Source organism: Lipophrys pholis, assembly GCF_963383615.2.
Source record: "Lipophrys pholis genome assembly, chromosome: 9".
Lineage (NCBI taxonomy): Eukaryota > Metazoa > Chordata > Actinopteri > Blenniiformes > Blenniidae > Lipophrys > Lipophrys pholis.
Window position 1 is genome coordinate 674,930 of NC_137639.1, and position 13,577 is coordinate 688,506.

A 13,577-nucleotide genomic window follows, 5' to 3' on the forward strand; every position below is an offset into this window, starting at 1 on the left:
GGATTGGATAGTTTGAGAACTACTGAACTGAACCACTGTTTGACTTTCAAAATGAATGTATCATAAGAAAAATAATCCAATGTCTTGATTTCAACCTCACTGGGTTTGTTTTAATCACATTTTGAGCACCGTCACCATGATATGAAGGGCTTTCATACCAAAGCTAAACCAAAAATGTAAAATTTTGATGTTTTCTTTTAGTTTGCCAAAACTTCACAAAATGCATGAGCAGCAGAGAGATCCTGCTCATTGAGACAGGATCTCTGGGTGGAAGGATACACCTGCTGAAGGTGTGTGCTGTGACCGCCTGTCATGTGAACAGGCAGAGGAGAGTCCTTCTTTCCACATTTCATGACACAAGGTGCTGTGAACTCGGCCAGAAGACGAAGTCTGGGATTCTTCAGTCTGAGAAACATCCCAGAGCAACATGAAGCTGACTACACCTGGTAAAGGTAATCCTTTTTATTATCTGCAGTTTCCTATCCTCTTTGTGTTCATGTGAGAAAGCTACAGAATCTTTGTAACGTGTGAATCCATCTGAGCAGAAACTGTTAAAGGACTGAGGTTTAATTGAAGCGCTTCACTTCTGAATATACACATTTATCTCAGTGACTTTGAGGAGATTTCTGCATTCAGGTCTTCTTTTCTTCCTTTGGGCTCTTGTCTGTTTTCTGTAATCCGAGATTAGTGACATTAGATGTTGGGGGAAGAAGTGACAATAATCTTTGCAGCGTGCTGCCTCGTCTGGTTAAACCTGACGAACCAGTCCACTCATGTGAGTGACTGCGGGTTCATCATGTGCAACTTCCCACTCATTCACGTCAACGAAAGGTCAGAGAAGGGATTCACTTATAAACATTAACAGGAAATTAAAAATGTACATTTTGGAGTAAAAAGGTGCCTTTACATTCCAGATGAGCAGGTTGTGGCATGTCAGCTGACTTTAGAGAAATCTTATATAAATGATGTTACTGCATGACAAAAAAAAGGGCAAACTGCTTTAGTCTCACATTATATTGGCTTTAGTGGTGCAGTTAATGTTTCTAGGCATTATAAAATGACCTTTTGAATCAGATGTGAATAGACACATGATCAGTGAATGCATTTAAAGGCTGTACTGAGAGGAGCAGGCTAAGGCCCCGTTTACTCTATTTCAGGGGAAATTGCTTTGTTTGTGTTTTTCTTTCAGAAAAGTTTCACATTTACAGGACAACATTCTGAAAATGATGTAGTTTTCATGTTGGGCCACTTGTGGGTGCTGTTGTTTGTTTTTTGTATGAAACCACACACATAAAATGAATGTATGAAAATAAAAATTCTATAAAATTGCCAATTCCTGGGGATACAGTCAACAAGTAAAAATCAGCTTACAACTTCCATGTACTAGAATTGAAATAGCACCAAAGTCATTTCAGTTTGAAATGTGACTTCCATGCATACAGAAACAAGTAACAGCTAGTAGCTAGCAGCTAGCACGTAGCTGATAACTGTTAGCTGCTAACAGAGCGATGCAGATGACTGTACATTTCTTCTCAAAGGAAGTAAACTAAATACACTTGTTTAGTTTTTCTCTGTAAACTCCAAGTTAAGGGGGAAACCAGTGTGATCAATAGCAATCAAGTGACAAAACCTGTGTGATTAACGAATCAACAGGCTGGAACTGATTGACAGCTCAAGAAAAGAATCTTCCTGATCTGATGATGTTTAACAGCTTCCTGTGCTTCATGTTTCAGGAAGTCTGAGCGGCTTGAGGCAGGCAGCTGTGGGATTCGCCCTGGGAGCGGTGGGGGGATGCATGCTGGGAGCCACCGAGGATCCAGTAGACAAGACGCTCTCCCTGATGACTGCAGATGGTCCACTCAAGCCTCTCATGGATGCAGTTGGCACGGTGGGGCCCTTGGGCTTGGGGTCCCTTGTGGGGGCCGCGGCGCTGACGACAGCGATGACGTCGGCCATGGCCGGGGTCATTCTGGCCGCGGTGGTCGCTTCGGGGTTTGTGTCCATGAGGAGCTGCACCCCCTCCCACAAAGACTCTGTGGGTCTGTGGGTAAGTGCAGGACTCGCCGGGGCCTTCGGGACGACGCTGAGTGGAGCCACATTCGGAGGCATCAGTGAATGGATTGTTCAGACCTACGGCATGGTGGGACTCCTCTGGGCTCTGAGCGTCTTCACGGTCTTCAAACCGCCCATGCGCTTCCTGTTCCAGGTCCTGTGGAAGCAGGGTGAGGCATGCTGCTCTCTGGGATCTGTGGACTGGGCCAGAGAGAGGGAGGACTTACAGACGGCTGACATGCAGCAGAGACAGAGGGTCACTGTGCAGATAGAAGAGAGGATCTTGACACTGGACAACGGAGGCAGCGAAAACGGAACAGATCCCATGACCATGTGGACCACCGAACGAAAGCAGAGGGAAGAAATCGAAAGGAAGAAGATGGACAATGAAGAAGCAGAGATGAAGCAAAGGACAATCCAAGACTGGATCAACACCATTGTCATTAAACATGTGGACTTCTTGGCTTTCTCAGGAATACCAATGACTGTGGTTGCTGTCATCACATCAGGATTTGGGTTAGTCGGTTATGGACGCCACCAATCTGTGTTTATCGTGCTCCTGGCCATAGTGGCAGTGATAGGTTATTACCTTATTAAATCTTCAAACTTTAAGTATTGGATGTTGGTGGGATGCATGGGCATGCTGGCGACATTCGTCATTGCGTTGCTCACCCTTCACGCCGGGCAGGAGGCCCTGACAGCTGCGACCAAGATGAAAGCAGCCGGAGACGATACATCCAAAGATGCCATCAAAACAAGAGTGAACTACCAGTCGTCTCTGGAAGCGCTCAATGCTGCTTTCTTCGTATCCAGAACGTGTCAGCTGAGTCTAGGGGCCACAGTGGGAGGAGCCCTGGTCAGACGAGACGCCGGGGAGGTGAAAGTCATAGCAGGGGCAGCTTTAGTGGCTGGGAGTTTACTTGCTGTGGTGGAGGTCTTAGCACCAGCTTTGGGAGAGGGGGGAACAGCTGGGGCCTTGTTGGGCATTGTGGGGGCAGCTGGGGTGTCTGTGGGTGCGGTGGCAGCCGTGGCCGTGAAGTGGCCCCAGTGGCCGGGGACTTTGGGTACGGTGGCAGGGCTGGTGATAGGGGCCGTAGGAATCGGGAAATGGCACATCGTCAACATTGGACTGCAGATTCCCGTAGCCTACATCTTCGCAATGACAAATCCTCTCTAGCTAACAACTGGTGCCTCCTTCTGGTGAGATTAAACCTACAGAAGGCTCAGAGAATTTATTTTTAAGGCCCCGTTTACATGACAACATGAGAACTGAAAAAAGGGAAACTTCCATTCCATTTTAAGTGTCCAATTATACGACAATGGTGCTGGGAATCACTGAAAATGGAACTTTTTGAAAATGTTCCTGTCTCCGTGTAAACAGGGGAAAACGCAACTTTTTGAAGAACGAACTAGCATATTGTTGTCCGTACACGTGTGTGTGGTTTCATTACTTAGACAACTAACGGCATAACTCATGGCCTGGCAAGCTACCTACATCATTTTCAGTGTTTCTGCGTTTTCCATGTAAACAGACATTGTTTTCAGAACTTTGCTGTCGAAACGAAAAACTTTTGTGCAATGAAACATTGTGTTTTCACTCAAAAGGTTGTCATGTAAATGGGGCCTTAGTGTTTCCACCAGCCCAATACCATCCATCCATCCATCCATCCATCCATTTTCTCCCTCTTATCCATTTCCGGGTGGTGGTGGTGTCAGTCTGAGCACCGCCACCCAGATCACATTGACCCATTAAGAACCTTCCTGCAGGTGGAGAGCCCAAAGGAAGGTGGAGAGCCCACAGGAAGGTGGAGAGCCCACAGGAAGGTGGAGAGCCCACAGGAAGCAGCCGAATACCTCATCATGAAAATTTCTAGATCATGGCAGGACATGAAATTACAGAGAAACAAAGTTTGCTTCAAAAATTGTGAAGTGGGACTTTCTTTAGTTTTAAACAATGCTGATGTATGATGTGGATATCAAGCTAATAGCACAAGAAACCAAACATGCAACTCTGCCACGACAAATTATAGTTTCATTGAGCCCATTTACCTCTTTTAAGAAGGTCTGTGCTCAGCATGTGACGTGGAAATGAATCTAACACAGTGGGGGAGTTGGATTCTGAATGTTTTGTCACTGAGCTTCATTAGTAACGGCTCTCTGACAGCAATTCCAGTGCTCAAGCTGGAGATGGTTGTGTAATGAATGTAGGAGAGACGATAACGCTGAAGGGAAAGAATTGTGAAAATGCCCAAACAGGAAATAGATATTGGAGAGTATTACTAATAATACAGGTGTGATTGTATTTTCTATATCTGCTGTACACTGAACACATTTTTAAAAAGAATGAACCATCCACTTCCACTTTAGTTGATGGTTTGGTTGAAGAAAACAAAAGATGAAGCGCTACGGGTTTCCCTATAACGAGTTATATCTTTTCCTGGTCGTCTGTTCACCGGTCTGAAGAGAACTGTATGCCTTCCTCTTCCTGTCACCTATGGCCTCTACATGTACAACCTGTTTCTGGCCCCCAAGTTTCCTAATAAGTCAACAACAAAAAATATTTAAACAAATACCCTGCTAAACATATTCATAAATAGCTCCGACAAATACACATGGAAAGTCTCCTCCTCGGATTCTGGTTCTGCAGGTTTCTTCCTGTTAAAAAGTTTTTCGTTTTCATCAAACTGTTGGTTTTTCTCTGTAAAAGTGCTTTGAAATGACTGTGTTGTATTTGAATTGAATAATACAATTGAATTGAATAATAAACAGCAGTTGTATTACATGTATCATATACAAGCATTTTTATTTGATATATCATTTCTCTACACCTCACAGAGTCACAGGTCAAGAGTTTTCATAACATATAAATGATCATGGAGTCATTTTCACTGTTTATTCCTGATGGGATTATTTTGGTCTTACACTTTGGCTCAGGCTGATTCTCTTCTCTCTCTCTCGTAAAGGACAGGTTGTGTTTCACATTCAGCACAGAACAGTGTCTTGGCCACAGGAACACGTGTGGGAGCTTTTCTGCACCTGACTGCATCAGCATGTGTGAATGATAAAATGTGGGAAAACCAGTTTTTCACAACAAGCGTCAACGAGTCTGAATGCAAGTGAAGAATGAAAACTAGCTGGTAAAATATGAAGCAATACACACTGCTGGCAGTACAAGTGTTGGATCCATTGAAGAAAGAAAAAAAGATCATCTCGTAGTATAAAACTCTTGGCACTATCACATGAACGGGTCATCACACACCCAAACATCGGAACGTGATGCACGCCGAGGTTTCGTAGTTAATAACACAAAAAAAAGTTAAAAAAAACAACCTTTCCTGTTGCCAGCAGGTGGCACTATGTCTGTGTATGGATATTGGCATATTGATTTGTTCAATGTTCAAGGAGTGTCTTGGGCTATCTTTCCAAGCAGCTAAACATTTTCCCCAACAAACTCCAGGACTCAGGATCCTCTGGAGCATGAAATTTGTTTGGGTACTTAATATTTTGTAAAACTAAAAAAACAAAACAAAACAAACAGTTTCACTGTCTGAAAAGAAACAAACTGAATTCTAGAAATCCATTGTACTCACAGAAACTGCCTTTACATGGGAAAAGGACAACAGAAAGAGCTGGAGACTGATCCAAACACCAGTGGCTACAAACATTTGCACCAGACACATGGCACAGGGGTACTTCTGGTTTATACAGAGTCACTTCCCAATTTTATAGTCACTTCCAGTTTGCTCAATCACTTCCGGTTTGCAAAATCTTTTCCTGTGAGGTGTGAATGCTCCATATATACACAAAAAATATTTCTCCCAAAATATAAAGCTTGGTGAGAGCACAACAAGGGGCTCTGATCAAGCTTGTAAAGTTTTAGGCCCATTGCAGCATGAAGCACAGAGTCACACATCACTTCCTGTTTCATGGTGAACCATCAGATTTTCGTCAGGCTGCCATGGCCACGCCCTTTAATGTTTGAAAAGATTTTTGTTTGGAAGGACTGTTGTATATTATTTGGTGCCTTGGATTTACACTGTAGGAGAAGTTCAACACGAGAATTTCACAGTGAATGCCAAATGGCAGACTTCCTGTTGGGTGTCATGGCGTTCTAGTCTGTCCTGATGGGCTTCATGTCTCGACCAGTCTCAAGGATGAGATCACAAAGTTTGAAGCCATGGTATGTGAAAATATAATTCCTTTACCTCCTCTTACCAATAGGTGGCGCAATGACAGTGAATGGACATTAGCATATGGATGTGTTCAGGGCAGCACTGTGATGATTGCAGCATGTAGAGCAGAGAAACACATCATTTCCTGTTTCATGGCGAACCAGATATTCAGTGGCGCGCCATGGCCACGCCCTTTAAGTTTTGAGTAAGATTTTGATACGTTTTCATCAGGAAGGGCTGTTGTGTATATACTGGCCAGATCTCAGGTCTCGAGGACTTACGCCCTAGATCAGGGGTCACCAACCCACCGCTCTTTGGTTCCTCTGCTACGGCTCCTTGAGCCTCGGTCCCACTGCAGTACATCTCTGAGCGCGGCGGTACGGTAAGGCAAAGTGCACCCAGACCAACTGTGTTTCGCGGTCTGTCTACAGAGAGTGCGGTAAAATGTAGGCGGGGTTGTGAATGGCGCAGGGAAGTAACGTTGTTATGCAACAATAGTGGAGCGAAGAGCGCAGAAGTTGTGGCCGCAGCTCGCTACAGCTGCAGCTCCACGGTCGTCTGAAGCCGTGAGCTTCTTTATCTGTGACACAGTGAAAACCTTCTCCTGGTGAACTGCAGCGTCCATCTGCTGCTGGATCTCCTCTCCTGCTACTGAGAGGAGCGTCTGAACCTCGGCAGGAGACCACGGTGCTGTGGAGCAACGACGTTTCAATAAACCCAGTCAACAAAACCACCAGTGTGCAAAGCGGCATATGTAAACATTAAGGGTTGCAGCTCCCAGTGTGTTCTGTTCCGTGGGAAACGGGTCCAAATGGCTCTCTGACAGGTCTTTTCCACCAACAAGAACCAGGTTCTAGTTCAGGGCCAGTTCTTAAATGAGCACCTCCAAAGAATCGGTTCTTGTTCCACCGTTAACGGAGCCAAGTGAGAGCCACATCATTGCGTCACTCCAAAACGCAGTATGTCACTGATTCCACCAGCGTAGCGCCAGCAGGATCCAGGATCCAGGAACCAGGAACCAGGAACCAGGAACCAGGAGACGGACTGTAACAGTGGTTCGGTCCGGGTCGCTCCATCTAGTCTGACCTGAACCTCGGATGCAGACCAAAGAGCCAGAAGACATTACGTCTCCTTGTATCTCTATTGAAGTTTTTCACGTCCGTCTTGTTTTAGTCCGGAGCCCCGGAGTGGACAGAGAGAGAAAGATTTTTAAAATAAGCTGTGAAGGAGTTTGGGTCTTATTTTCCACCATTCCAACATTCCATAGTGACTTTCTGCTCCTTTCACTTTATTTCTGGACGTGTCTGAATCAAAAGCTTCAACATGGAGGAATGGAGGTGTAGAATGATAGAACGCTGCTCTACAGCCGTTTCCATGGTAACCTAGGTAACCACTCTGATTAAAGTTCTCTTTCACATGAAGCCATTAAAAGGCTAATTTTAGCTCTAAAAACTCCAAGTTTCATTTCCAGTAGTTTGTAGTTTGTTTAGTAGTTCCTGAGGAACCAGAAGTCTGGCTTCATTAGAAAGAAATTCTGTGGAGCGTCTCATAGCGGAGCGCCCCCTGCTGGCTTATGCAGACCTCAGCCTGCGGTCAGAACGCCAAACAAGACCTGGAGGTGAACTTAGTCACAATGATTGAGTACTGTCTGCAATGTGACTTCTTTTTTTTCTCCTCCCTCTCCCAATGTTGTCTTCTTCTTTCCATCTGTGCTTGATGTAATTTCGTTGTACTGAAAAGTAGAATGACAATAAATTGAATCTTGAATCTTGATGATGTCACCATGAAAAGCCTGAAAAGAACTGGTTCTAGGTTCTAGATCCACCAGCTGACTTAGTGTGATAGAGGTTGATGAAGAGGTCTTCAGCGACATCCTGGCGATAAAATCTGACATCCAGTGGACGATTGTTGACAATCTTTCTGTCAGTGGTCATTTCATCAAATTGTACATTTCAGGCTTACACTATCAATATCTGACCATTGCAACATTATCCACCAAAACTGATTGTAGTCTATTTATGGTATATAAATGAAAGACACACATGCACAGTTTCACCATGTCTCCCCATGCTCTCACCTCTTCTCTTCTGAAACTGTGGGTCAGCTCATGAAATCGGATGTGAAATGTGTTTTTGAAACTGTGTTCCCTCTTTTCAGATTCTCCTGCATCCTCATGCACAGACACCTTGTCACTATCATCGCGCTGGTCGGATAGTGATGCTTTTCTGATGTCTCCCAAAAGACAGTGCACCGGTGATTGCATTCTGAACCCCCCCAAAGAGGCAGCTTGTTGATGACAGTTGGTTACAAGCCGAAGAGGTGGTGTTTTTTGTACATTCCTTCTCCTTATGGTGTAAATAATGTTTTTTGACATTATATTTTTGGGGTGAGGGTGATCTTATTTTTGTATTCTGGAACAAAATTCCTGGAGGGGACATAATACTTGCAGAATATGCAACTAAAGGACAGATGAAAGACCGAACACATTGTGTACTTGTCAACATCGTTGTCGGTGACATGTTGGAAAAGTATGGGTAAGTACAATGCTTCAAGGTGCATGAATTAGTTAAAGGCATATTCATAGTATTTGATGCAAACATGTTGTTCATGAAAAACATGTAATGGAGTTTCTTGCCGTCAATGCAACCTATCCATTACACCCACAGAAGTGCTCAACCAAAGGACAAGAGGACACAATATGCGTTGGAGATTGTAAAACTGTTCCCTTCCCAAAGAGATCCCTATTCCAAAAAGGGCTTTGTGAGTCCCCCTTCTTAAAAAGAGGGACCACCACCCCGGTCTGCCACTCCAGAGGCACTGTCCCCGACCCCCATGCAATGTTGCAGAGACGTGTCAGCCAGGACAGTCCCTGCACATCCAGAGACTTAAGGAACTCGGTGCGGTTCTCATCCACTCCCGGTGCCTTGTCACCGAGGAGCTTAGGAACTACCTCGGTGACTTCAGCCTGGGTTCTGGACGAGTCTACCTGAGAACCCAGCCTCTGCTTCCTTAACGGACGGCGTGATGGTGGGATTGAGGAGGTCCTCGAAGTATTCCTTCCACCGCCCGACGACATCTCCAGTTGAGGTCAGCAGCTCCCCCCGCCACTGTAAACAGTGTTGGTGAAAAACTGCTTCCCCCTCCTGAAGCACTGGACGGTTTGCCAGAATTTCCTCGGGGCCGACCGATAGTCCTCCTCCATGGCCTCCCCGAACTCCTCCCAGACCCGAGTTTCTGCCTCCACCACGGCCCGGGCTGCGGCCCGCCTGGCCTGCAGGTACCTGTCAGCTGCCTTGGGAGTCCTATGAGCTAACAGCGCCCGTAGGACTCCTTCAGCTTGACGTCATCCCTTACTTCCAGATTCCACCACCGGGTTCGGGGGTTGCTGCTACGTCAGGCACCAGAGACCCTGCGACCACTGCTCCGACCTGTATTTGTGTTTCTCCTGAAGTCAATGGCCATGTCCGTGGTCTTAGATATATTGAGCTGTAGGTGTGCGTCTTTGCACCACCTAACAAAGTTGTCAATGACAGGGACATGACTGTTTTCATTTGCATGTCGCAGGCTCACAATTACAGAGTCTTCGACATATTTTAGAATAAATCGGTCTTTAAAAATGCTTTAAAGGATTTAGGATTTAGGCAAAATTAGATGGTTGCAAGTAGTGATGGCCACTATACACATATTTTAGAGGCTTTGAGGAACACGGCCACCATTTTTCTGTACATCTTTTCAGAAAATTGACCGTCGAAATGGTGGCTGGACGCCTGGCTGTCTAAAACCATGTCTAGAGTGGGGGAGGGGACGGAATTTGTCTACATATGTTAGAAACAGCTCCTCAGAATCTGGTTTTCAGGCAAATATTTTAGTGAAATTTTAATTTCTTGAGAGGAAAATTTGTCATCTTTCAGTCTGTGTGGGTTTTGAAGCAGTCAGACAAACTTTAGACACTAGGAGGCGCAGTTTGACGCAGACGCACAATTTTGCTCCATCAGACTCAATGATAAATGTGGCTTCAAATTGCGGGAAAAAAATATATAACATCATTAACAGCATTGTTCTCTCTCATCAAAAAGCTCATGTTTTATGGAATTTTCCCTTCATGTGTGACATCATCTTGTTCGGCAGGTTCTCCTCGTGCTCCTGATCTGCTGGTTTTGTCACTCAGGGTGACGGTTTAGCCACAGTCAGTACTTGTTCGGGGTGTTCTGTCACGGAGGCTTTTGACGAGACATTTTGGTTTTCCCACGTATTTGAATGAGAAGAGGGAGGCAGCAGAATTCGGCATTCGGAACTTTGATGGCTAATAAAAATGAAACTGCTCCACTAATCAAAAAGTTGAACTGATTTATTTAACAGGAGTCTCCTCTGTCATTTAATCGGGTTTTGAAGCCGATATGATATTCATCCTCGAAGGAGATAGCATTTGCAAATCTTATTTTGAAAGGCAAATTGCAGACTTCCTGTTGGATTTAGTGTGTCAGGGATTGCAAGTGGTGTGTGGATGGATCCAAGCGCAGACTCAGAGTTCAATAAAAACCATTGTTTTATTGAAGTCCAGGGGACACGAGGAAACACAGGAGACACAAGGGCGACAAGAGGAGCGGCATGATGACCAGTAAACATAACGATCCGACAATGACAACAGAGGGAGAGGGGTTTAAATGCACAGGGAAAGGGTAGACACAGGTGGAACACAACGACACAGAGACCTGACATAGGGATGCGCTTTTTGTAGTCCATTTTCAGAAACTTGTAGTTCTTTCCCCACCATGGCAGACGTCACTAACTAGAGCCGCCGTCCCTTTATTATGACATCACTAAGTGAAAGTCTGACTGCCTCACCACCGTGATCTCCTTTACTAACTGTTAGGAAGCCTCCTAACACCTTTACTAACTCCTTTAGGAAGCTTCCTAACACCTTTACTAACTCCTTTAGGAAGCCTGCTAACACCTTTCACTAACTCCTTTAGGAAGCCTGCTAACACCTTTACTAACTCCTTTAGGAAGCCTCCTAACACCTTTCACTAACTCCTTTAGGAAACCTCCTAACACCTTTCACTAACTCCTTTAGGAAGCCTTCTAACACCTTTACTAACTCCTTTAGGAAGCCTCCTAACACCTTTCACTAACTCCTTTAGGAATCCTTCTAAAACCTTTACTAATTCCTTTAGGAAGCCTCCTAACACCTTTCACTAACTCCTTTAGGAATCCTCCTAACACCTTTCACTAACCCCTTTAGGAAGCATCCTAACACCTTTCACTAACTCCTTTAGGAAGCCTCCTAACACCTTTCACTAACCCCTTTAGGAAGCATCCTAACACCTTTCACTAACCCCTTTAGGAAGCCTCCTAACACCTTTCACTAACCCCTTTAGGAAGCCTCCTAACACCTTTCACTAACTCCTTTAGGAAGCCTCCTAACACCTTTCCTTATCTCCTTTAGGAAGCCTCCTAACACCTTTCCTTAACTCCTTTAGGAAGCCTCCTACCACCTTTCCTTCATTCCTTTAGGAAGCCTCCAAACACCTTTCCCTAACCCTGTGACGTCATCCAGGGGTTAAGGTAAAGTCCATAGATAAGGAGACAGGAGGACTTTTCAGCTGTACCCATAGTGTTTGTAGGTCGCCATTTTAGTGTTTCTCGGTATTACGAGAGAGCATATTTTGGCACTCTGGGTGTTAATTTTTACATTTTATTTTATTTTTCACCACTCTTGATGATTGTGTTAAGGGGGTGAAATTTTGTCTCCCTCAGAGGAGATAGCTAGGCGTGAGGGCTTTTTTGGGTAAAAATCTTACTTTGAAAGGTAAATTGCAGACATCCTGTTGGATTTACACTACCGTTCAAAAGTTCGGGGTCACCCAGACAATTTTGTGTTTTCCATGAAAAGTCACACTTTTATTTACACTCCAGTCGTAAAATAAATAGAAACTATCGTCCAGACATTGACAAGGTTAGAAATAATCATATTTATATGAAATAATAATTTTTTCCTTCAAACTTTGCTTTGGTCAAAGAATCCTCCATCTGCAGTAATCCCAGTATTGCAGCACTTTGGCCTTCCAGCTGTTAATTTGTTGAGGTAATCTGGAGGAATGTCACCCGACACTTCTAGAAGCTCCTCCCACAAGTTGGACTGGCTGGACGGACACTTCCTGCGTCCCATACGGTCAAGCTGCTCCCACAGCAGCTCAATGGGGTTTAGATGTGGTGACGGTGCTGGCCACTCCATTACAGATAGAATACCAGCTGCCTGCTTCTCCTCTAAATACTCCTCCACCCTCTGGAGGTGCTCTGGCTCATTGTCCTGCTGGAGGATGAAACTGGCTCCAACCAAGCGCTGTCCTCAGGGGACGGCATGGCGCTGGAACATGGAGGGATAGCCTTCCTTATTCAAAATCCTTTTCCCTGAACAAACCTCCCACCTTACCAGCACCACAGCAACCCCACACCATCACCTTACCAGCACCACAGCAACCCCACACCATCACCTTACCCCACCTTACCAGCACCACAGCAACCCCACACCATCACCTTACCCCACCTTACCAGCACCACAGCAACCCCACACCATCACCTTACCCCACCTTACCAGCACCACAGCAACCCCACACCATCACCTTACCCCACCTTACCAGCACCACAGCAACCCCACACCATCACCTTACCCCACCTTACCAGCACCACAGCAACCCCACACCATCACCTTACCCCACCTTACCAGCACCACAGCAACCCCACACCATCACCTTACCCCACCTTACCAGCTCCACAGCAACCCCACACCATCACCTTACCCCACCTTACCAGCACCACAGCAACCCCACACCATCACCTTACTCCACCTTACCAGCACCACAGCAACCCCACACCATCACCTTACCCCACCTTACCAGCACCACAGCAACCCCACACCATCACCTTACCCCACCTTACCAGCACCACAGCAACCCCACACCATCACCTTACCCCACCTTGCTTGACAGGTGGTGTCAGACACTCTTCCAGCATCTTTTCAGTTGTTCTGCGTCTCACTAATGTTCTTCTGTGTGATCCAAACTCCTCAAACTCCCATTCCTCCGTCCATAACACTCTGTCCAGTCCTCCTCTGTCCAATGTCTCTGTTCTTTGTCCAGATTAATCTTTTCTTTTATTATCCAGTCTCAGATTTGGCTTTTTCTTTGCCACTCTGCCCTGAAGGCCGGCATCCCGGAGTGGCCTCTTCACTGGAGAGGTTGACTCTGGCGTTTAGCCGGTACTATTTAATGAAGCTGCCAGTTGAGGACCTGTGAGGCGTCTATTTCTCTAACTAGAGACTCTAATGTACTTCTCTTCCTGCTCCCACTTCTC

At 45.5% G+C, this 13,577-nt stretch overlaps 1 protein-coding gene across 3 annotated transcripts; it reads left to right on the forward strand.

The window, feature by feature from the left end:
• Positions 1-301: 301 nt before the first annotated feature.
• LOC308114049 (uncharacterized protein) lies at positions 302-4,842 on the forward strand. 3 transcript variants are annotated; one of them, XM_080470684.1, is made up of 3 exons: positions 302-452; positions 1,734-2,568; positions 3,820-4,836. In XM_080470684.1, the coding sequence occupies exons 1-3, from the start codon at positions 428-430 to the stop codon at positions 3,914-3,916; spliced, it is 957 nt and encodes a 318-aa protein (XP_080326810.1). In that variant the 5' UTR covers positions 302-427; the 3' UTR covers positions 3,917-4,836. The 3 variants fall into 3 exon arrangements, with proteins under 3 accessions (XP_080326810.1, XP_080326809.1, XP_080326808.1); XM_080470683.1 differs by having other exon boundaries at positions 329-452; positions 1,734-2,929; positions 3,820-4,842; XM_080470682.1 differs by lacking the exon at positions 3,820-4,836 and having other exon boundaries at positions 331-452; positions 1,734-3,358.
• Positions 4,843-13,577: the final 8,735 nt, after the last annotated feature.

Excerpts from the sequence above, each read along its gene's own strand:
- LOC308114049 (XM_080470682.1), top strand. The coding sequence starts at position 428 with ATGAAGCTGACTACACCTGGTAAAG. Across the intron at positions 453-1,733 it reads GCTGACTACACCTGGTAAAG|GAAGTCTGAGCGGCTTGAGG; the intron begins GTAATCCTTTTT and ends TTCATGTTTCAG.